The sequence below is a fragment of the Chiloscyllium plagiosum genome, chromosome 31, assembly GCF_004010195.1.
Source record: "Chiloscyllium plagiosum isolate BGI_BamShark_2017 chromosome 31, ASM401019v2, whole genome shotgun sequence".
Lineage (NCBI taxonomy): Eukaryota > Metazoa > Chordata > Chondrichthyes > Orectolobiformes > Hemiscylliidae > Chiloscyllium > Chiloscyllium plagiosum.
In genome coordinates this window covers 4,966,948-4,992,595 of record NC_057740.1, presented here as the reverse complement: position 1 = coordinate 4,992,595, position 25,648 = coordinate 4,966,948, and the positions used below count along the sequence as shown (strand labels likewise).

Below are 25,648 nucleotides of genomic sequence, written 5' to 3'. Positions count from 1 at the left end.
CAGCAGAGGCAAAAGTATGCCACTTAACACCAACTTCTAAAAGGCAATTAGCAATGGACAATAAATCTGGTCTTTCCAGCAACAGTATATGCTGTTAAAATGTAAAATCTTACATAGAAACAATTACATACAATAAATAGCATGTTGAGCTTTGAAGAGAATATTCAGTGCCTAAAGATTTACAGCAAGTTAATCAGTTTTGGCATCATCTTAGCATTCCTGAATCTTTGGTCTCTTCTGTTTGTGTCCTATTTTATTATGAAAAGAACTACTAAACCAAAGTACTGTTGCAGGAAGTGTGAATGCAAAAAAAAACCCACTGGAAATACTGACAAGAAGAAGCATCTATGGACAAAGATAGAATTATCTTCCCAAATTAAGTTTTTTGTCAGTGGTGCCCAAGCTGGACTTAAACCAGTGAGTTAAAAGGACCCTGTATAGAGTCATAGAGATGCACAGCATGGAAACAGACCTTTCAGTCCAAAATAAACAAAGGTTGAACTCACCTTCATATTGACTGTAAACCATAAAACATAATCTGGCCAGTCTTCCCTAACTGTACCAATCAAGCATTGAATCACAGAACTTCAGGGAAAGCATCCTTATCTTTGCAATAGGAAGATCCTTCAAGAAAGGAAATAACACTTTTTTTTCTCCACTCCATCTGCAGGGAATGTTTTCACTTAGAGGATCCAAACCATGTTGCCACAAATATGATAGTTACCAAGAAACTGAACAGTGAAAATAGAAATTCCTCCCCCAATTGTGATTAGAATTTTAAACTCAACCACAGCAAATCCTTCAGGCAAATAGCTTAGATACTTTCAAAAGGATTTTGGACATGAAAAGAACCATTTGACTAATTATTTGAGCTCTTGAGGAAGTAACAAGCAGTTTGGATAAAGGGAAGCCTGCAGATTTGGAGCATTTTGAATTCCATGAGGCATTCGATAAGGTGCTACAGGAAAGATTACTAGACAAAATCAGACCTATGGTGCAAGTAGTAACACATCTGCATTGAGAATTAGTCAGCTATCAAAAAGCAGTGACCAGGAATAAATGGTTCATATTCAGATTGAATTTCTGCTACTAGCAAAATGTCAAAGATATTAGTACAGGAGCCTCAACTATTTACAATGATATAGATAAAGGGATTAGATGTGCGATAGCTAAATTTGCTGATGACACAAAGACAGACATTGAAGTAATTTGTCAAGAGGTAATGGAGAGTCTGGAAAGCGATTTAGATAAACTAAGTTAATGGGTAAAATTTGAAAGATGAAATATAACACAGGAAAATGTGACCTCATCTCTGTGGCAAGAAAAATTATATTATGCGAATGGAGAGACACAGCAGTTCCTTTTGGTACAGAAGGATCTCCGTACAAAAAGAAAAAGTTAATAGTCAAGTTCAGAAGGCAATCAGGAAAGCAAATGGAACGCTGGTAATTATTGCATGTGGGATCAATTATAAAAGGAGTACATGTTGTTATAGGGTCGGAGCTGAAACTGTACATGGAATACTGTGTACAGTTTTGGCCTTAATACAAAAATTACATATATGCATCATAATCAATTCAATAAGGGTTCACTTGACCTCTTATGAGGAAACATTGAAAACATTGATCCTAAAGCTTTTAGAATTCAGAAGAATGAGAGGTGATCTTATTAAAACATGTAAAATTCTGAGGATACTCTTGACTGGGTGTATGTTAAGAGGGTGGTTCCCCTTGTACGGAAGTTCAGAATGTGGGGAGACAGTTTAAAAACTGGAGTTCTCCTATTTAAAACTGTGATACGTTTCTTTATTTCAAATCCCTACAATGTGGAAACAGGCCATTCGGCCCAATATGTCCACACTGACCCTCCAAAGAGCAACCCATCCAAACCCACCCCCAACCCTATTACTTTACATTTACCCCTGATTAATGCACCTAACTTACACATCCATGAACACTATGGGCAAAGTAGCATGGTCAATACACCTAGCCTGCACATCTTTGGACTGTGGGAGGAAACTGGAGCACCTGGAGAAAACCCACACAGATACAGAGATAATGTGCAAATTCCACACAGATAGTTGGCCGAGGCTGGAATCGAACCCGGGTCCCTGGTGCTAAGGCAGCAGTGCTAACCACTGAGACACCATGCCATCCGTTTTCTTTCAGAGGTTGTCTTCCCCAGAAAGTAATGGAGGTTAGGTCATCATATCCATTCAAGGCAGAGAAACCTTTGATGACAAATTCTTTAGTGGTGGTGGTTGTGGTAGGGGCTGTGTGCACAGTGGAAAGGCAAGAAAATGGAGTTGAGGTCACAATCAGATTAGCTATCCAGGCTTATGGGGCCTAACTGCCAAATGCTGCAAATAAGTTCTTACAAACAAGTGCATAAGGAATGGAAATAGGAAGACATATTGAAAAGCTCAAATGGGGCAGACGAAGAATCAACACCATTACCTAGGGTGAGCAGTCTGCTTTGATGTTACACTTACTTAACTAATGCCTGTTTACACTGAAAACTTTTAGATTTACATGAAGTTTTACTGCTTTCAAGAAAACAAAAGTGACTTGCATTTGACAATATGTTTTATGATGTCAGGGTGATTCAAAGTGCTTTACAGACAATGAAGTACTTTTCAAGTATTGTCAATCATGTATGACAGGAAATGTGGCAGCCAATTTCTGCACAGGCAGCTCCTACAAATAACAACATGACAACAGCAAATCTGTAGTTTTAATAAAGTTGGCTAAGAGATACATATTTGTTAGAAGATCAGAAATAACTCCCACTTTCTTCAACACTGCCCCATGGGATCTTGAAAAGTTACAACTCAGCTGGAAGAGCTTGTTCAGTACTGCAATGGAACATCAAACTAGGGATATGTGCTCAGGGTTCTGGAGTGGAACTTGAACACATACCTGTATTCAGGGGTTATAGTGTGGCCACTGGCACCAAGTTAACAATTGGAGTTTTCTATTATACATACAAAAACAGTAATTGTAACACTGAACAGAATTCAAGACAATTAAAAACATAGGATTAAGTTCACTCAATTGGAATTGATAAAGTTTGCTTATGACCCAATGCATTAGCGTTGAATTATTCAGTATTTATTTGGTTTCACATTTGTTGTTAGTTAGGCTTGTCTGCATAATAATCAGAGCACTTTAATATGTGAAATCCTCTGAGACACTGACATGATTATCTGCTACATAATTTGAAGTACAGTATCAATATTCACTCATAGCAGATTAACTTTTGGGAAATAAATTTATAACAAAGTAGTTACTGGCATCTGTAGAGAAATTAAATTTAAATCTGAATGTGAAATATCACAATGAAAAGCACTGTTCCCAGATTATAAATACATGAGTAACCTTCAAATCAAAACCAAAAAATAATTTTATCAAGCAGATGACTAATTCAGCTTAATTGTACTTTAAGGAAACTGGCTCATTGGGCTGGAAATTAAAGGAGGCCTCAAGTCCCTTGTTAGATCTTAATTTCATGTGACTCATCTGAATGAGTAAAATCCTGTCAAATGTTGGTGTTTAACTTTATAATTCACAACACTCCAAACATCATACTTCTGCAGCACCATACTGTGGCCATGAATGTACGACAAGTGCATAAAGCTTAAAGCACTGAACAGAAAACAAATCTTTGTTACTTAAAAAAGTATCAAACGTACCACCATCACAGATGATGTAGCTGTAAAATCCCAAAGCCATCCTTGACATTACATAAACTCCAGGTCTGCAGCTTGCTATTTAAATCTGTATGAATCATACTAATTAATGCTCAAATGTTCCTAACGTCCCCTTTAGTATGCTTCAGAATGAAGGTTCCAGTGGTGCTTTCTTTAGATCTACAAATAGAAAGGACTCTTTTGCCTTAGGGTTCAACTTATTCTTCCTTTAAAAACTGCGGAAAGTCACCATCAGCCAGATTTGCTGCATTTAGCACAGAGTTTAATACAGTTAAATATAAAGGTACAATTAAACATTCATATTTGTAGAAAAAAAGTCCTGAAGTATTGCAAAAGCATATTTCACACCATGACAGGTTCGAGTTTGATGCGTTTAGAATCAAAAGTGTTACAGCCCATCTCTTGGCAATCTTGCTTAAAGGAGCCGTTGGGTTTTGAAGAGTCCAGCAACAGTGATTCGGATCCACTTGCCCCTTCTTCCTCAGTGTCTCTACTTTGTCTCCTGACCTTGATTTTAGGTTTACTGTCGAGGTCGGTCTTGACAGGAAGTAGCATCCCCATTTCAGGTTTAATTGCCTCTGCTGTCTCCACCACCTGTGGCCCTTCCCATTTGGGAATTTCGATTCCAACATGCTTCATTAGTTTGCCCATCACTTCATCAACATAGCTGAATATCCGAAGATCTGAATGTCTGTCCTGTGGTTACAAGGAGGAAACAATTTAAAATGTTGTACAGTGTGTGGATTAGGGTAATGAGATAATCAGTATCGTGTCATTGAGCAAGAGAGATTCAAGATTGAATACTGTAATAATTCTCACGAATTAGGTGACTAAACACCTAGGACACAACTCACTTTGATATCTGGCTGAACAACTGAGTGTTAAAGGCAGCACAAACTGCCCAGGAAATCTTCATTTTCACAAAACCCTTCTGATAACTAACGCTATCAGCTTTAGGTTTCAAATTCCACCCTGTTCCCAACACAGACGCAGGTAAAGCATTAAAATTGTAGAAACTTGGATATGACCATTTGGCCCATTATGCAGCAATGACAAACTTTTCTTTTCATGTATTTGTTCAATTCCTTTTCGGAAATTACTACTGAATCTGCTTCACTGCCCTTTCAATAAAAGAAACTGTGCAAAAAATGTGTGCTTCTACAGTTATCAAAAAGCACAGTATCTAAACATGTCAATTAAAAATTCCAAACATGCAAAGTGCAATCCTTGATAAACTCAATGAACTAAGGCTGCTCATGGCTACACATAAACTAGCATACAAGGTTCACATTGGACACTGGTGAAGTGACATAATTACAGTATTGACAGATAGGTCAGATAACAAAAGGTGCTATGTCAATCTACATGTTCGATGCAGGAAGGAATATCAGCTTTGTTGCTGGGAACCAACCCTGAGTTTTATTGGTATGTACACTTGCATCCTGGTGCCTCACAGCGCCAGGGACCCAAGTTCGACTCGAGCTTTGGACATCTGTCTGTGTGGAGTTTGCACATTCTCCCCGTGTCTGCGTGGGTTTCTTCTGGGTGTTCCAGTTTCCTCTCACAATCCAAAAGATATGCAAGTTAGGTTAATTGCCTATACTGTACAGGGATGTGTAGATCAGGTGCATTAGTCAGGAGTAAATGTAGAGTAATTGAGAAGGGCATGGGTCTCGGTGGGCTACTGTTTGGAGGGTCAGTGTCGACTTATTAAGCCAAATGGCCTGTTTAGACAGTGTAAGGATTCTATTCTATTCTAACGTTGGATGAATGCACTCAGCATCCAAAAAACCTATCTGACTGGCACTGGAGAGGATATTTCACTGAAATGTACAACGTAACTTACAAATCCATACACAGAATGGAAAAGAAGACTTGCATGCACATTTCCCATGATTTCAAAACAGCCTAAAGTCTTTTTTTATAGCCAATAAAGCACTTTTGAAATTTAGAACATAGAACAATACAGCACAGAACAGGTCCTTCCGCCCTCGATGTTTCGCTGACCTGTGAACTATTCTCAGTTCGTCCCCCTACACTATCCCATCATCATCATCCACGTGCTTATCAAAGGATTGTTTAAATCTCCCTAATCTGGCTGAGCTGATTACATTAGCAGGTAGGGCATTCCACGCCCTTACCACTCTCTGTGTAAAGAACTTGCCTTTGACATCTGTCTTAAATCTATCACCCCTCAATTTGTAGTTATGCACTCTCGTACAAGCTGACGTCATCACCCAGGAAAAAAAGTCTTTCTCTGTCGACCCTATCTAATCCTATGATCATCGTGTATGTCTCTATCAAATCCCCCCTTAGCCATCTTCCTTCCAATGCGAACAGACCCAAGTCTCTCAGCCTTTCGTCATAAGACTTTCCCTCCAGACCAGGCAACATCCTGATAAATCCCCTCTGCACCCTTTCCAATGCTTCCACATCCTTTCTGTAATGGGGTGACCAGAACTGTACACAATATTCCAAGTGTGGCCGCACCAGTGTTTTGTATAGTTTAGCTACGGTTGCTAATGTAGGAAACTGTGCAGACATCTTAGGTAAACAGGGGGTTGCTCAAACAGCAATGAGATAATAACTAGGTCATTTTTAACAATTCATTTACTGCGCACAGCTAACTGAATGGTTAAATCAGTTTTCATTGCAAATCTTGAACTGCCCTTAAAGTGGTAGTGAGCCACTTTGTTGAATACAGCTCAGTGCTCTGTCTGGCTATTTCTGACTGAAGTCAAGATTCAAATTGTTGGGGTCCAGAATCATATATAGGCTAGACTGGGAAAGAATTAGATATTTCTTTTCCCCAAATCATTTGAGTGTCACTGGTAAGCACAGAATTTATTTGCCATCCTTAGTCTCCCTAGACACAACCGACAGGCAACTCTACTTCAGTCAACAGTTGAGAGTGTGGCATTTTCAAATCGATAAGAACGACATGCTCCCACAATCCCAACATATACTTGAACTGGTTTCCAGATTTCTTTTAAAAACCAACTTCAAATTACAAATCTTCACGGTGAAACCTGAACCCTCACTCCCTGAATTATTTACACTTACCAGCTTTGTGGCCTGAAGGTTTACAATAACCAGCTTTCCTCCTCTCTTTTTTGTACTGAATGGCAGATTGCTGCTTGGTTTGATCTGAAGAGAACTCCCCAGTGCAATGGCTACATCAGACTTTCTGTAAGGAGGCAGGGAGAGAAGAGGAAACATAAAATCTGCAAAGATCTATTTTTGCAACAGAGGATTTAAAAACTTGGTATTCACATCACAATTCATACATAACTATTTAACAAAGCACAGCATTACTCAGACTGAAATATTTGAATTTTAAAATGTTCAACATATTAAAAATACTTTTTAAAAAAGATTTCCATTTTATTTTATAACTTCAGTGGTAAAATTAACTAGATTTTCAAATCCATTGGTACTTAGTATAATTCCTTACTGCAATCTTTTATGATTGCTCCAAAAAATACCAACATAATTTTGCTAGCTTCTTTCTCAAAGGAAAGAAAGAGTGAAGTGTCACATGTAGTGAACATTGCACAGTTGAGAGACAGGATTCAGTGGGGAAGCTGATGACTGCAGTAAGGAATGGCACAACAATCAGCTCAAAGTAAAGGCAGAAAGAATGATTGAATCAAAGAATCCCTACAGTGTGGAAGAAGGTCCTTCGGCTCAGTAAGTTCACTCTGAAGAGTATCCCACCTAGACCCATTTCCCAACCCAATTACTTGACATTTCCCGTGACTAATGCACCTAACCTGCACATCCCTGAACACTATGGGCATTTAGCATGGCCAGTTCACCTAATATGCACATCTTTGGATTGTGGGAAGAAATCAAAGCACCCAGAGGAAGCCCACACAGACACGGGGAGAATGTGCAAACTCCACACAGACAATTGCCCGAGGCGGGAATCGAAACCATGTTCCTAGCGCTATGAGGCAGCAGTGCTAACCACTGACCAAAGAGCTCAACTGGCACAACTGACTTGATACACCATTTGAAACAAGAAATTTTAATCCAAATTTCAAACTGCCTGCTGGCTCAGAGGAGAACTAATCCACAGTTTGGCAACACTGTCAGAGAATCATTTGCCCAGAGGCAAACACTCAGGCAGTGATGCATATATTAATCAGATTCAGAATAGAGCTAGTGGCACCAGAACTCTCATCAGTAGCCTGGCTAGCGGTGAGAAATAGAAAAATAAAATCTCAGAGTTCACAAACTGCACTGGTCTGCAGAAGTTCTAACTGGGTTGTGTGGATAGCTTCAAGGAACGTTACGAGCTCCTCAAGGTAAACAGTCCTTTGATATTGTAGTTAGATTATCTGTTTGAGTTACGCTGGTAAAAGCATAGTCTGCCAATCAGGTGATGTCCACAAGGCACTGGACAAAGTGGATGCTGCTGTTGAATTGGTCTATTAAGTCAGTTTGTTAAAACTGAAAGAACTGTGAATATTCTAAATCAGAAACAAAAACAGATATTACTGGAAAAACAATGGAGTTAACGTTTTCGGTAGCTGACTCTTCCTCACAGGATGCTGCCAAGTCAGTTTGTTATACAGTGTTGCTGGCATCTCAGAACAACGAGAAACACATGAGATTCTTAAGAGGTTTGACAGGACAGTTGCAGAGAAGTTGTTTCCCTTTATGGGAGGATATATTTTAAGAGTAAGGGGTCACCCATTTAAGATAGAGATGAGGAGGACTTTCTCTCTCAAAGGGCAATGAATCTATGGAATTCTTTATTGTACAATGTTGTCAAGGCTGGGTTGATTTTTAATTAGTTAGGAAATCAAGTGTTGTGGGGATAAGACAGGAACGTGGAGTTGAGGATTATCAGATCAGCCATGATCTCATTGAATAAGTGACCAGAATGATGCACTGAAGCTCAAACAGATGCCAAAAATGTTGTCAGAATTTAGTAATGGAACCAAGAAATCTGCAAGTTCACCTGTGGGGAATAATACCCAAACTAATTAGGAGAACAACTGCCCTTACTTAAAAACAAAAAGGACCATTCACTTCAAAATTAGTTAACAAAAGAAAACAGAAGTTAAAAAAGTTCCCAACATTCTGGCAATGTCTGCCACTGATTTGTTTTGTATGTACCTGCAAGCTTCATCTGCCAAACTGAGGTCCCGCTCAGGTAATGCATCTTCCCAATCCAAAATTGTATCTCGTAACTTTCCTCTGGAAACAAAAGTTTAAACATCAATTTCTGCAGCACCATCAAGAATTCTGCTGCTCGAAACACAATGACCATCATAAAAGCATTCATCAAGAAATACTCACAGACAGCAATAACTAAGCTGCAATTGGAACTAATGGGAGTCATAAGTAAGAAATGTGGGATTGTGTTCAAATAACGACAGAAATCAATGCGCGGCAAACATAGACCCTTTTATTCAGCAATCACAAGTAGCACAAGTTCAAGGCACAATAGAACCCCGAAATACAGTTCTTACACAAGCCTATTTATGCACAGTTCTTAAATAGATTATAATTCCATTACTATTTTGCAAGGTTTGTAGCTCAGGTTGAGGTTTAGGGTGTAGGTTTGCTCGCTGAGCAACTTCTGTTTTCCAAAGTTGGTCTGTGCTGCAGATTCCTGGACGTCACAGTTGAAAGAGAGGACAATGGAGAACTACAAACCTGAGTATACAGAAAACCGACAAACATTGACTAAATACTTAACTACACCAGCAACCATCCCAACACACACAAACAAAGCTGCGTCAGAACACTATTCCAACGAGTTACCTCACACTGGAGCACAGACGAACTTCGGAAAACAGAGGAGAACCACCTATACAACGTATTCAAGAAGAACGGATACTCAAAAAATACAGTCCGCAGATTCCTCAAGAACCAACCATGACAAGCAGACCAAACACAGCCAGAAACCCTAACCACCTTACCATACATCAAAGAAATGACAGCCAGACTACTAAGACCCCTCGGAATCCTAGGAGGACACAAACCCACCAACACTCTCAAATAAAAACTAACAAACTTAAAAGACCCAGTCCAACCCATGGACAAAACCAACGTCATCTACAAAATTCCATGCAAGGACCGCCACAAATACTACGTAGGACAAACAGGAAGAAAGTTAGCCACCAGGATACACAAACACCAGCTAGCCACAAAAAGACACGACCCTCTCTCCCACGTAGCCCTACACACAGATGAAAAAAAACATTTCGACTGGGACAACACATCTACCCTGGGACAGGCTAAGCAAAGACATGCCAGAGAATTCCTCGAGACCTGGCACTCCGACCACAACACCATAAACAAACACATAGATCTAGATGCCATCTATCAACCCCATCAGAAAACAAACAGGAAATGACATCACCACAAACCCCAGGAACCCCATCCAGGAGAAAGATATAAATAGAAAGCAGGAGGCAACAGCTTCGCTTCACTTGGAGCTCGCCACTGATGATGTTACCTAGCCAGGTAATGAAACGTCTGGATATCAAACCTACAGCTCAGCGAGCAAACCTACACCCTATTCCATTACTATGGTGTTACATTGTTTTATGTATAATACACAAATGTTTGAAGGCCTTCTGTCCTGGGACAGGAGATGGGTTAAAATATGTGCTAAGTGCTGGCTGCTACTCCTGATAGGATTAAGTGTGTCTGTCCAGTTTGCTTGCTTAATTAAGAGGTGTTGGTCCTTTTGTCTTTTAAGTTAGTAAATGTTAGTAAAAAATACACTATATGCTCTACGCGCTAAATAAGTTAGAAATTTTACCTGTACTTAATAAAACAATGAAGGATATTAAACTGATTACTGCAGCTGGGTTGTGAGATTTGTTTTTTATTTGCTGGTGTGAGTTTCATTCATTCATGCATTTTCACATGTTTTGACAGTTAATTTCTTAAAAGGTATTTAACAAGTACATACTAATTGGGGAAAACGTTTGGCGTTCTGTAATCTATTCAGGTCCGAGAAACAGTTGGTAAGGGTTGATTATATTATAATCTTTCATAAAGATATGGTGGCAGGGTTGGTATTGTTCTGAATACGCTACACTTATACAGAGGTAAATAAGCCTAAACACAGCTTGTAGCAAGGACTAATAGGGTGTAAAAATGCAATAGAGAGTTTGAAAGGGTTGTTTTGATTAGAAACAGTCCATCCTATGATAGCAAAATATACTACAGAACTGCAGTTTTATGAATGAATGAAATCATGTTATAGCAGGGAAATGAGAACACAGTGTTTGCTTGTGAGTGGGTTAGTAAAGGAGTTATGAATGAACGAACATGAAGCGCTTGAAACTGGGAAATATAAAGCGCTTGTGAGTGGGTTAGTTATGGGTCCTAGAATGCAATATCTCAGTTACCAATGTTAGGAGTGAGTACATCTGTTTAATTATGGTTCAAGCTCTCTATTAATGACATTTGTCCTGTATGCAGGGATTATAACCATTGAGACTGCACATGCAGGTACAGACATCACCACATATTGTGTCAAGTCTTTGTTGCATCTTGTCTTTGCAATTTTTTCAAAACATTTGAAATTAAACATGTCATACAACTATGTTTTGCAGATTTTTGAAACTGTATAAATAAGAATTATTGTGATCATCACTTATCAGCCAACAGATAGGCACATTTGAGCTATCTTGAGTTCTGGTCGGAGTGTGTAGTGATATGCTATGTTTGATGTATATGTACATGCCTAAGTATACATGCACCCAGCTCCCAAGGTATGTAATAACATCTCTGAACAGGTTGATAGACAACATCTATATTCACATAAACTTTATAAACATAAATTTATATACCCTTAGCATTGGGGACTGACACCATTTCCTAGTTGGCTTTGTACAATAAAATTGAAAAACCTCAAATGCAGGCAGAGGGGTTTTGGAAAAAGAAGGAAATGAAAATACTATTTTGTTTATTAAAGGAAGTTGAAAGTGCTTTAAGCTTTTGCTGAAGTGGAGGTGGTTAGAAGTGCAGAAGAATAGTTATAAACCATCAAGAAAGACGGCCGATTTACATGAGAAGGCAAGAATTCTTGTTTTGCTTTTCTTTGTGAAGATAAGTTGTTGAAATGAAATTGAGCAAGTCTAATGGGAATCAAGTATCATCCTCCTATCATTACAGACCAGTTAGTTTAACATCTGTTGTTGGGTAAGTGTTAGAATCAATTATCAAGGAAGCAAGATAAGAACATTTACAAAGTCAAAACTCTATCCATCAGAATCAGTATGGTTTATGAAGGGAAAATCATGTTTGACTGATTTGCTAGAGTTCTTCGAAGATAAAACAAGCAAAATGGATAATGGGGATTCTATAGATGTAATATATCTGGACTTCTGGAAGGCATTAAGGTAAGGTACCACACAAAAGGATAATTCACAAGACTGGATCATAAGGTATTAGGATTAATTTATTAGCTTGCATAGGTGACTGGCTGATGGACAGAAGAAAGAGTCGCGATAAATGGCTTTTTTTTTCAGGACAGCAAGTAGTAACTAGTGGGGTTTGGTCCTTGGTCCCCAGCTATTTACAATTTACATCAATGACCTGGAAGTACGAATAGAAGGCGTTTTAGTCAAATTTGCAGATGACACAAAAGTATGTGGGAGAGTAAACTGCAATGAGGAAATAAGAATCTTACAAATGGATATAGAACTCAGGATGCTCCAGTGTAGAGGGATCTGGAAGGCCTCGTTCATGAGTCACAGAAAACCAGCATGCAGGTACAGCAGATAATAAAGAAAGCAAAAGACATGTTGGGTTTATAGCTAAAGGAATAGAATATAAAGGTAAGGAAGTATTGTTGCAACTATCCAAGGCATTGGTGAGACCGCACCTGGAGTACTATGCACAGTTTAGGTCCCCTTATTTGAGAAAAGATATACAGGCATTGGAGGTAGCTCAGAAGAAGTTCACTAAATTGAGCTCAGAGAGGAAGAGTTTGTTGGATGAAGAAAGATTGAACAGTTCAGGCTTATACGCTCACGAATTTAAAAGAATGAGGGGAGATCAAATTGAGATATCAAGATGATAAAAGATATGGATAAAATATACGTGCAGCAGATGCCTCCTCATTAGAAGGGTTGAGGAGAAACTACTTCTCCCAAAGGGTTGTGAATCTGTGGAATTCGCTACGCCAATATGCAGTGGATGCTGGGACAGTGGGTAAATTTAAGGAGGAGTGAGACAGATTTTTAATTGATAATGGGTTGAAGGGTTATGGGGAGATGGCAAGAAAATGGTAAAGAGCATATCAGTCACGATCGAATGGCGGAATAGTCTGAATGGGCCAAATGGCCTAATTCTGTCCCTATTATCTTATGAACTTATGAAGCAGTGATGCTCTCTACAGTTAATGAACCTGCCAGCATTCAACATTTAGCCTAACTTCCAAATGTGCCCTTTTTAGGTGCATTTTTGGTAAATGATCGATATCTGTAGAACTCTACACTAGCAAGACTAACAGTTTAAGGTGGATGCAAACAAAAAAGTGCAATGAAATGAAGTAAAAATTAACTGAGATATGAAAGGTGACCTGCCAATGTACCAAAATACACCACAATTATTCAACATATGAAGACAATATGCTATAAAACACGAACAGGAATCCCATACCTGCACGCTCGAAGACCACGTGCCTTTTTAACATCGCATAATCGGCCAGTTGTTTTCAATCCCATTGTTCCCACTACTGTCTCTCGAACATACTGCCTGCAGGAGAAGAACCAGTGGATTATCAAACTACCTTGTGGGGAAAACTTATGTCAAAATATCATATCTTTATGCACGATACTGTTGGCCTTCATTTCCATCTGGTAACGAAGTTTACAAATCATTCTTAAAACCTAAAAAACAGGTAAACAAATTACTTTACGAGCAGAATAAAATCTAGACAAGAGGGTCAAACGAGTGATCAAAATGAACACTTTAAAAGATTTGATAATGAGAAGGAAATACTTTTAATTGGGAGTACAAAACAAGAAGATGTATCTTCAAAATTAGAGTAGGGCATTGAAGAGCAATGTCAGGAAAAAGTAGCGAACATCTGGAATGTTGTTCCCAAAAAGCTGAATCTGGGACTCGACAGAAAATTGAGTGACAGATTTTTGTAATAAAGGAAGCGAAGCCAAGACACAAAATAGAGTGAGGATGAAGATCAGCCATGATCTAACTGAATTACTATTTCTTGTTCAAAAACAGAAATTGCTGGAAAAGCTCAGGAGGTTTGGCATTATTTGTGAAGAGAAAGCAGAATTAGTGTTTTGGGTCCAGTGATCCTTCTTCAGAACAGCTGTTGCTGCTCTCCACAGATGCTGTCAGACCTGCTGAGTTTTGCCAGCAATTTCTGTTTTTGTTTTCGATTTCTAGCATCATTTCTTTATATTTTTTAAAACTCCTGTAAAAATTGTCTCTCTCTAACTCTTGCCAACAACTACTGATCTACAGGTTTTCTGTCTTTAGTTCTGCAAAAACAACAGGGCTTGACAACATCCCACCTCCAAACAAACAGTGAGTGGTAAATGCATCCTGAGAAGTAGCTAATTGGAATAGATGGTGTTTATGTGCAGGCTGTGCCTAGCTCACATGAACACAGAAACCAACAGATCTTGATAAAAATATTACATGCTGAGTTACTGACTCACAAAAACACAAAAGATGCACATACTGAATGGATGCTCCCACCAGGAGCATCAGTTAGCTGACTTAACTGTAGCTGAAGTTATTAAAGCCAATTTAACACAGCTAGAAACAAAACAAAACAGATTTAAATCCTTTCAAGTGCTTTCCTTTTACTGTCTCTATTGCATTACTCTCTTGCCTCACCCTAACATTGGTGGCAGCATTTCAGTACTCTTGGGCTCACACTTGGAATTTTCTCTCCCTAAACTTATCCACTTCATTATCTCTCAATGCTGAAACCCTCCACCTTTCCCAATTGTTTGATCATCTGTTCTGCTATCTCTTTACATAACTCGGTGTCAAGTTTTCTTTGGATAATGCTTTTGCAGAAGGCCATGGAATATTTTACCACATGATTGGGCTGTATAAACGCAAGTTATTTCTTTACACCTGCAAACAGTAAAGGTGCAGATTTTGGTTCAGAGACAGAGTTGTTTATGAAAACTACAGTGGAAGCAAGAACACAAGATGCTCAAAGAATACTCAAACTATATCCTGGCTACTTTCTGATAACTCAGTAAAGACAGTTTAACAGTTACACTTCATTGAAGATAAGTGTAGTTTCTATGAACAGACTTTTGATAGAAACAGGTTGGAGGCAAGAGGCATTGTTGGAACAATGTTAAAAATCACACAACACCAGGTTATAGTCCAACAGGTTTAATTGGAAGCACACTAGCTTTCGGAGCGATGCTGGAGATAGTGGAGGGCTCGATCGTAACACAGAATTTATAGCAAAGATTTACAGTGTGATGTAACTGAAATTATACATTGAAAAATTGATTGTTTGTTAAGCCTTTCATCTGTGAGAATACAGTGATAGCTTCACTGTATCACTATTCAGTGAAACTAATTTCCTGCCCCTACTGTGTGGAGGGGCGAAAGGGGGGGGGGGGGGGGGGGTGAATGGACACACAGGATTGAAAATGGTTATAGAAGACAACAACAGAAACATTTTTGCTGGCCTCCAAAATGTAATGTGTCACCAGGATAGGAGCAGGGAGAAAGTTTTAAAAAAAAAGGTAAATTAAGTTTGATTCTACAGAATGGGATCTTCCTTTCCCTCCAGAAATACCTGCAGCAAATGTACACTGTACACAAAAATCATACAGCATAACCTAAAATTCATAAATTACTCTCGAGTTGAGAGATCAGACTAGAAGCAGAGCACAGATAACCTACTCATTCACCAGTAGTTTAGAGCAGAAGAATGGTTTAGTTATGATGAAGTTTTAGCACTGAATTTGTAGAAATAACGTGAAAGAAGTCCCAAGGCACGCTGCATAGGTGTACAAAGTTAAAACTCACAATACCAGATTATAGTCCAACAGGTTTATTTGGAAGCACTAGCTTTTGGAGCGCTGCTCCTTCATCAGGTAGCTGTGGAGCAGGACCATAAGACACAGAATTTAGAGCAAAAGATTAGTGTCATGCAACTGAAATTATATATTGAACAAACCTAGATTGCTGTTAAGTCGTGTATCTTTTAGAGTGGGTTGCAGGTTTCGGTTCATTAATATGTAAATCCTAGAACTTCTTTTAAGTCACATTCTCGAGATAACTTAAGGTTTTATATTAAAAAAGTGACATCTCAGCTCAGACAATACATTAAAGGTATGAGGTTAAAGTCTGTCTGCATCCCAATCTTACGTCAAACTATCTCTACTTCCAAAGTAGAATTTATAAAATATTACATGGATTGAATGCTTGCATTGTCTACCTGCAGTTTGTGTGCTTTTTGAGCTAAATAAAATGTATTTGCAAATATAATTCTGTAAATGCAAATTCACCCCATTTATATGTGTGCGTGCATTCTTCATTACAAAGATGATATATATTGATGGCCTTCTTCATTACAAAGGTGACATACTTTCACCTCTGGAATACCATCTGCTTATGGAGAGGGATATGTGGAAGCAGGCGAGGACAATCTAATTGAGCTGAAAAGTGAAGGAAGGAAGGTTCATAAGGACAGGGTGTTTGACCATATCAAAGGCTTCACAGAAAGTGAGGACCACAAAGAGGAAAATTGCACCACAATTATTAGGAAATTCATCTTTTGAATCAAATGCTGGCCTCTGCCCCAACATTAATAGTTCTAATGGGAGGGAGATATTGGTCAGGAACCATGAATATGTTGCAGCATGGGTTCACCTTTTAATGTGTCCAGTTTTTGAATTAATATCCACCAAATCTTAAATTCCACAACATTCAGCAACTTTCCCCAAAGTAAGGTAATATATTAATCAGTAGACTGTCCAATGGTAGTACAAATGCAAAATTATATTTGATCTCCTCAGAACTTTAGATTTTTCAATAGCTCATTAAAACGAATCTTAAAAATAATTAATTCAGTTTCTGAATAAGGCATTGCACAGGCTGGGTAATGATACACAGATCCTTGCAAGTTAATTGAGATCTATCCAGCTGCTACTGCAGCATCAAAAGTACTAAACCCTGGGGGAAGAGGTTACAGAAATAAAGAGAAACTTACTTGCCACACTTCATGCATTCTTCCACAAACATGTTGCCATGGAGTTCTGACAGTTTATCTCTGTGGAAAGAAAACTCAGGTGAAAACACATCATCTCAGTTTTAGCCTGTACTGACATAAATTTACATTTCAGAAACAGATCATTTAGCCCGCCTGGTCCACAGCACTGTTTATACTCCACAAATGTCACCTCCCATCCCTACTTCAAATAACTCCATCCACAGATCTGATTTACTGTCCAGCTTCTTCTAGACCATTTCCCTTCAATAACTCATTCTTTACATTCTAAACACTTTCCAGGCAAAGAGTTTCTCCTGAATTCCTCACTGGATTTATTCCATACAAACTTATATTCATGACTTTTACATTTGAATGCTCCTAAAAAGCTGTGACTTTGTTTTCAACAATACAGATGATTACTAACAATGCTATGATACAAGGACTTTAAGTGGGCTTTTTGTTTTTAATTAGAAGACAGCATAAGGCCAGTAGAGGGAGTAGGTCACATTTGGGGTCCAGCTATGACTAAGACCTGGACTGCCGAAGACTCAGACATGGAGCGTGCTACTGGAGGAGCATTATTGAATTATTGTAATACATCATATAGATAGTACACACTGCTGATGCTATGCACAGGTGGGGGAGACATCGCACATTTAAGATGATGATGTGTGCTGGCCAAATAAGACTGTTTGTTTTGAATGGTGTAAAACTTTTCTAGAATTGTTGGCTCACTACTTGTCCAGACAAGTGGAACATATTCCTGACCTGGTGTCTTGTAGATAGTGGGTAGGTTTTGGGGAGTCAGGTGGTGAGGTCCTTACTACAGAATTCCCACCCTCTCTGACTTCTCTTGTAGCCATGACTGCTCCAGTTTAGTTTCTGGAAACCGCAGTATATTGATAATGGTGGATTCAGCAATGGTAGCATCATTTAATGTCAATTGGAGATGGTTAGATTCTATTTTGCTGGAGATGGTCATTGCCTGATTCTTGCTTGGTGCGAATTTCACTTGCTACTTATCAGCCCAAATTTGAATGAAAGTCTTGAGCTTTTAGATAGAGACTGCATCAGCATCTGAATTGTAAACATGCAATATTAAGCACTAATCAGTGTTCAACCAACTTTTGACCAAATAGTGGTATAATGGACCCACATTTTGTGAAGCACACTGATGCTCCTCACCAACTGCACAATCTTGCCTTTGCCTATCTCTTTGAATTGGTGTTCAACATGGAGGAACAGTAACTCATCAACTAAGGTTGGTCAAAAGATGGTAATCATCAGGACAGCTTCTTGACCATGTTTGATGGATAGTCTTTGTTGGGTGCAAAGTCAATATTGAGCACTCTCTGAGCTACTTCCTCAACTGTATACCACTATGCTGTGTCCTCGAGCTGTTAAGGGGTTAATTTGTTCTGCTGACATGTAAGAAATTGCATGTTCCAGGAGGTGTGTTAATTTGTCTTGCAGGCAGGATGTAGCAATCTAATCACACACTGTAAATGCTGCAGTTTAAGGAATAACCTAATCATACGTTGTTTCTGGAAATAATCTAATAATTTTACATTTTTGGGTGGCATGTGACTACGGGGGAGTGGCAGGGGATTGTGTCTTAAGTGCATGACTGACTGCGATGTAAAACCCTGTATAAAGGGAAGACGGTTCCCATGTTCAGGGAGCCTCGCTTGATAACACTCCTTGCAGTGCTTGCGGAGTGTAAGTGATCCACCAAAAGCTAGTACTTGCTAAAATAAATCGAGGCTGTTCACAGAAGTTGGCATATTGTTGTTGCATCAACCTACGACTCTGGTTGGTCTCTCCTGGCAGTGAGACAGCATATACCTTGGGCCGGATAATGAGAAGCCTGGGACGTTGGTTTTATAAATTGAACCGCCAACTGTGACAATGTTGAATTGCCATCTGTCTAGTCTGATGGACAGGTCTCTCAATATTAGCATAAATTGCACAGCTTTGTCATTTTCTGTGCGTAATTCAATGCTCGGTGTTTTGTCCGGTTCTAATGCTATTTGACATTTTTCTGTGGTGCTTGGATGTAGCCAAGCTATTTCGAGGGCAGTTAAGAGTCAACCACTGTATCCAGATTGGATGAAGATGGCACATATCTCTCTTTGAAAGTCAATGGTGAACCATCAGGGTTTTTACAACTGTTCAGTCATTCCTTGGGCATTGTTAATGAGGCTATAATTTTTTTCAGATTTAATTAATGTATTAATTAATTGAAGTTTTATTCCTTTAGTTGCAGTGGTGACATTTGAACTCCTGTCACACTCAGTGGGTCTTGGGATTGCTAGTCCAGTTGCAGACATGATGCTACTATTTCTAATCAAACTGTAGAAATTGGTTCCTGCTTCCTCAGGCACAAGGAAGAGAAAAAGAACAGTCAAGTTGCCAGTACCCAACATATTCTATGGAGCTGTGTGGTGCTGGAAAAACACAGCAGGTCAGGCAACATCTGAGGAGCAGGAGAATCGAGTTTCGGGCATAAGCCCTTCTTCAGTAATCCTGAAGAAGGGCTTATGCCCGAAACATCAATTCTCCTACTCCTCGGATACTGCCTGGCCTGCTGTGTTTTTCCAGCACCACACTTTTCAACTCTGGTCTCCAGCATCTGCAGTCCTCACTTTCTCCATATTCTATGGAGCTTCCAGCTAGATGCGTGCTCAAGTTGAGCAGGTCAAGAAAGGGGCAGGCTTTGGCAACGATGCCCATTCCTCTCCCCATAGTGACAGGAATACGCAGCATGAAGACGGTGGACTAAATTTTGAGATATATTATATATGATTGATTCAAATATAATGCGCAATAAAAATGGCCCATTTTACTCCCATGCTATGTCAGTGTTATAAGATACAAGGTATGAACCTTAGAAACGCAGGTATCTTTAAGAGTCCCCTTCAAAATAATTGACTTTTGTCACATTGTCAATTCTTCTTTAAAGTTCTTCCATTAATATTTTTGTACGTTGGGAACAGACAATTCCTTAATAAGAAATATACTTCAATATACTCAGTTCTGCCGAAAAATGTAACAGGTTCTTCTTCCTTTCAAATCTTGCTTCACTTAATTTTCTAGATTGGTGCTCGTAAAAACTGGAGGGCACAAGTGAATTGTCAAAACTACGTGAAGTGCTGTGGGATGTCCAGAGATTATGGAATGAACAAGATGAATACATGTTGCCTTTCTTTCCCATCATACAGTTATCAAGATGGAAGTGCTCACACCCCTCCAGGATATGGCAGTGGTTGCATTAACACAACAGCTTAAAAGTTAATACACGCACAGAAGATTACAAGAGCCCCCTTTAAAATCCACATTAATAAACCTTTTGTACAACTACTACTACTACTTTAAAATTACGCATACAGCCATTGGGTGAGAAGCATTTCAAACTGTATTGGAAACAAAGGGAGCTAAAAGGTACGAGAATAGTAAAGGAAGGCAGCGTCCAGGTAGAAGTTCAGCCATGGTCATGGGGGAGCAGGCTAGTGCCGAAGGGATTACTCCTGCACATTTTTCTAAAAACAGGGCGGCACGGTGGCACAGTGGTTAGCACTGCTGCCTCACAGCTCCAGAGACCCGGGTTCAATTCCCGCCTCAGGCAACTGACTGTGTGGAGTTTGCACATTCTCCCCGTGTCTGCGAGGGTTTCCTCCGGGTGCTCCGGTTTCCTCCCACAGTCCAAAGATGTGCAGGTCAGGTGAATTGGCCATGCTAAATTGCCCGTAGTGTTAGGTAAGGGGTAAAGGTAGGGGTATGGGTGGGTTGCGCTTCGGCGGGGCGGTGTGGACTTGTTGGGCCGAAGGGCCTGTTTCCACACTCTAAGTAATCTAATCTAATCTATTTGTTTGAAGATGTGAAGCTTCTGAATTAATTTACATGATCCTGTTTCAAGCGCCTTAGATAATAAAGTGATTGAATTTAATGCCCTCATTCAAAGGGAGGGAGGTAATATGTGGGAAATTACAGACCAGTTAGCTTAACATCTGTTGTTGGGAAAGTGCTAGAATCAGTTATCAAGGAAGCAAATACTGGACATTTGGAAAGACAACATGCTCTCCATCAGAGTTGGCATGGGTTTTATGAAGGGCAAATCATGTTTGACTAATTTGCTAGAGTTCTTCAAAGATAACAGGGTTCAGAAAAGATTTACACGGATGTTGCCAGGGTTGGAGGATTTGAGCTATAGGGAGAGGTTGAATAGGCTAGGGCTGTTTTCCAATAAGCAACAGAGGCTGAGAGGTGACCTTATAGAGGTTTATAAAATGAGGGGCATGGATAGGGTAAATAGACGAGGTCTTTTCCCTGGAGTGGGGGAATCCAGAACTAGGGGGCATACGTTTAGGATGAGAGGGGAAAGATATAAAAGAGATCTAAGGGGCAACTTTTTCACGCAGAGGTTGGTGCGTGTGTGGAATGGGCTGCAGAAAAAGTGGTGGAGGCTAGTACAATTACAACATTTAAAAGGCATCTGGATGGGTATATGAATAGGAAGGGTTTGGGGGGATATGGGCCGGGTGCTGCCAGGTGGGACTAGATTAGGTTGGGATATCTGGTCAGCATTGACGAGTTGGACCGAAGGGTCTGTTTCCATGCTGTACATCTCTATGACTCGCTGACTCAGCACGTGGATAATGGGGATCCTGTAGATGTAATATATATCTGGACTTCTGGAAAGTGTTTGATGAGGTACTGCACAAAAGATGAAGAGACAAGGCTGAATCATATGGGATTAGGGGTAAATTATTAACTTGGATTGGTGACTGGCTGATGGACAGAAGACAAAGTTAGGAAAATATTTTTTTCCCCGAGAACTGGCTGGAACTAACCAGTGGGGTGCCACAGGGTTTGGTCCTTGGGCACCAGCTATTTACAATCTACATTAACAACTTGGATACAGGGACCAAAGGCTCTTTAGCTAAATTTGCAGATGATACAAAAATAGGCGGTATGGGAAACTGCATTGAGGAAATAAGAACCTTTCAAATGGAAAGAGATAGGTTAGGAAAATGGGCCAAAATGTGGATATGTGTGAGGTCATGCATTTTGAGTTGTAAGTTTGCTTGCTGAGTTGGAAGATTTAGTCTCAGACGTTTGGTCACCATGCTCGGTAACATCATCAGTGAGCCTCTGGTGAAGCACAAGTGCTTCTATTTATGTTTCTTGGTCTGTTGTGGTGCATTTTGTTTGGAAAAATGTGAAGGCGACCTATTATCTTAATGGGGAGAAACTCCAGGCTGCTAGGGTACAGAGGGATATGGGTGTCCTTGTTCATGAGTCACAAAAAACTAGCATGCAGGTACAGCAGATAATAGAGAAAGCGAATGGAATGTTGGCTAAAGGAGTACAATATAAAGGTATGGAAGTATTGTTGCAATTATACAAGGCATTGGTGAGATGCACCTGGAATATTATGCACAGCCTTGGTCCCCTTATTGGAGGAAAATTGAAGTGACATCAGAGGTACTTCAGATGAGGTTCACTAGATTGATCCCAGAGATGAGGGGTTTGTTGTAAGAAGAAAAATTGAACAGTTTAGGCCTATACTCTCTGGAATTTAGAAGTATGAGGGGAGATCAAATTGAGGTCGTTAAGATGATAAAAAGCATGGATAAAATAGACCTGGAGCAGATGCTTCCTCTTGTGGGGCATTCTAGGATGAGATGTCATAGTTTTAGGATAAGGAGTAGCAAATTTAAAACAGAGTTGAGGAGAAACTACTTCTCCCAAATGGTTGTGAATCTGTGGAATATTTTTTAAGTGCTAATGATTTGAAGGGTAATGGGGAGAAGGCAGGAAAATGGTGGTGAGTAGCATATCAGAAATGATTGTATCGCAGAGCAGAGTCTATGGTCTAATTCTGCTCCCATATCTTAGGAATGTTGAGAGTGCTGCAACTTATGTGAAAACTGAATTATAGGGGTTGAAATGACGAACTGGAAAAGCTACCTGTTGATGGAGTTGCATTCATTATGATGGCAATACTGAAATATTATTCGTAAAACCTTTGATAAAAGTGACTACACAAACACTCATTCTTGTTAATAATTAAAAGCTGAAAATTTTGATATAAAGTCAGTGGGACTGATAACTTTTAAACAGAAATTCAAAATTCCAGTTGACAGTTGAAAGGAATAATATGTTAAGATTTCACAACATCAAAACTGATTCAAATGTTTATGAAATTTTGATCAAACAGCAACTTTGGTCGACAACTTAAGTCTAAACTACAAAAAGCAGACTTAGTTTTTTTAGTTGTCTTAAGCCTTGTGGGAACAGAAATCAAGTCTGACATATCCACAAGTCATCACAAACGTGAAATATGACCAATTTAATTTCTAGGATCAACATGCCCACTACCAAAGATAAAAGAAGCTTTAAAGAAGAAAAAAAATTTATGACCAATAATGGAAAGCACACCAAACACCATCTTCACGATGCTATCTACCTGTGACTCCATTTTCAGGGAACCATGAAACTGCACTCTAAGGTCTCCGGTCAGCAACACTCTCCAGGACCTTACCATTAAGTGTGTGTTTAAGTCCTGCTCTGATTTGCTTTTTTAAAATGTAGCACCTCACATTTATCTAAATTAAACACCATCTGCCATTTCTCAACCCATTGGCCCATCTGATCAAGATCCCATTCTACTCTGAGGCAACCTTCTTCGCCGTCCACTACACCTCCAATTTTGGTGTCATCTGTAAACTTACTAACTACACCTCCTATGTTCACATCCAAATCATTTATGTAAATGACAAAAAGTAGAGGGCCCAGCACTGATTCTTGTGGCACTCCACTGGTCACAGGCCTCCAGTCTGAAAAGAAACCTTCCACCACCACCCTCTGTCTTCTACCTTTGAGCCAGTTCTGTATCCAAATGGCTAGTTCTCCCTGTATTCCATGAGATCTAACCTTGCTAACCCAGTCGCCCATGAGGAACTTTGTCGACCACCTAACTGAAGTCCATATAGATCATGTCTACCGCTCTGCCCTCATCAATCCTCTTTGTTACTTCTTCAAAAACTCAATCAAGTTCATGAGATATGATTTCCCATGCACAAAGCCATGCTGACTATCCCCAATCAGTCCTTGCCTTTCCATACACAATTCAGGGGAAAGGCAACCAGTCTCTACATTAGACTAAAGGAATGTTAACTAGGCAGTAAAAGGCTTTTCGTGCACTGTCGAGAATATGAATTCTGCTTTCATCCAACCCTAGATTCTCCCTGACATCTTTTGCCCCACTATTGTTGGCCATGTTTTCTTGCTATTGAGACGACAGGTGAGGTACGGGATTGGGCAATTGGGGATGGAAATGAAAGTTCATTGTAGAGGGGGGGTCAGATGTACTAAGTCAGTTCTTTCATGCCCCAGTGGCTGAGTGGTTAACATTGCCACCTCACAGTGCCAGGGGCCTGGATTTGATTTCAGCTTCAGGCAACTGTCTGCTTGGAGCCCCCACATCCTTCCCATGTCTGCGCTGGCCTCCTCTGGGTGCTCCAGTCTCCCCGCCATAGACCAAAGACGTGCAGGCCAGGTAGTCTTGCAGAAGACTTGCAGACTTCTGCAAGTCTTTCCCAGATGTAAAGACTTGCAGTTCATGTTTAGGTACAATTTACACAACAGACTTTAAGCACTTTCCAGTCAGGGGTTCATGCCATCTCCCGCAATAATTCTTATAAGTATGGGGCACAGCCTCAAACTAGCCCATACACATTTTCAGAATACTCAGAAATATGATCAAAGGCAACATTACTTCTGAATTCCATTACCTAGGAACTACTATACAGATTCACGTTGACGGTTTCTTATTCAACTATACCACTTCTTGCTTAATCAAGAAACCAACTCATGGTTGAATACTTCTAGGAAACCTGAACTTAAGGCATTTATCCTGATGTTCCAAATCTGTGACCTCCAATGTTGAGAAAGCCAGGGTTAGTAAGTGCATGGGAACACCACCACCTCCATGATGTCCTCAAAGTTACACAATTTCACAACTATGACGTGCATCAAAGCTCCTTCATCACTGTTCCATCAAAATATTGGGTTTCTCTAATCAACAGCACAGTGAGGATACCGCCAGCATTGCGGTCCAAGATGGCCCACGAACATCTCATAGCTCAAAAAGCGAAAAGTACTGGCTAGTATGAAACTGCAGTTACTTGGGCATTGCACATTATTTACAATTTCAAGTTATGTTATCATATTATGTAAAAACAGAACTTATTCTTCAATAACTTTGGGACAGGGATATGTAAATGCTGAAAGGGGACTTTGTAAATTTACATATAAGCATTTGCAATCTTGAGCAATTGGCACGGAATTAAATGCAATTGTTGTAAATAAGTAAGTGGTTATATTTTAATCACTGCTTCCATTTGATCTTGGGTATTCCATACACCTCACTGAAAACAAGCTTTATTTCTCTAGCTGTTCCATCACTACATTCTTTTGTCTTGCATCACCATTCCCTTTGTTAGCTAGTCATTTCAGCTCTCTACTCTACCTTTGTTCCCTTCATACCTACTCTACACTTACTGTTATGCTGCTTCTGCTTAAGACTTCTTCCAGTTTGATGGGGTATTAATGGGCAGCAAGCCACCTTGCCCAATTCTGGTCCATAAGATAGAGGAACAGAATTAGACCATTTAGTCCACTGAATTTGCTCTGCCATTCAAACACTGGTGGAAGACATCCAACTTAAGTGACAATTT

General features: G+C 39.6%; 1 protein-coding gene and 1 long non-coding RNA gene across 3 annotated transcripts in view; one reads left to right on the top strand and one right to left on the bottom strand.

Moving 5' to 3' along the window:
* Nucleotides 1-2,567: 2,567 nt before the first annotated feature.
* The window catches only part of sirt6 (sirtuin 6), a 48,248-nt gene continuing 25,167 nt past the window's right edge, over nucleotides 2,568-25,648 (bottom strand). For both annotated transcript variants that reach the window (XM_043720874.1, XM_043720875.1), the window contains 5 exons: nucleotides 16,908-16,967; nucleotides 13,349-13,444; nucleotides 8,837-8,917; nucleotides 6,773-6,896; nucleotides 2,568-4,405 (listed from right to left, as the gene is read on the bottom strand). In XM_043720874.1, the coding sequence (XP_043576809.1) occupies nucleotides 4,052-4,405; nucleotides 6,773-6,896; nucleotides 8,837-8,917; nucleotides 13,349-13,444; nucleotides 16,908-16,967 (715 nt within the window). In that variant the 3' untranslated portion in view covers nucleotides 2,568-4,051. The remainder of the gene's footprint in view (nucleotides 4,406-6,772; nucleotides 6,897-8,836; nucleotides 8,918-13,348; nucleotides 13,445-16,907; nucleotides 16,968-25,648) is intronic.
* LOC122565172 lies at nucleotides 15,146-24,539 on the top strand. Its single transcript, XR_006316103.1, has 3 exons — nucleotides 15,146-15,243; nucleotides 16,042-16,044; nucleotides 24,529-24,539. It is a non-coding gene; the product is annotated as an uncharacterized LOC122565172 (long non-coding RNA).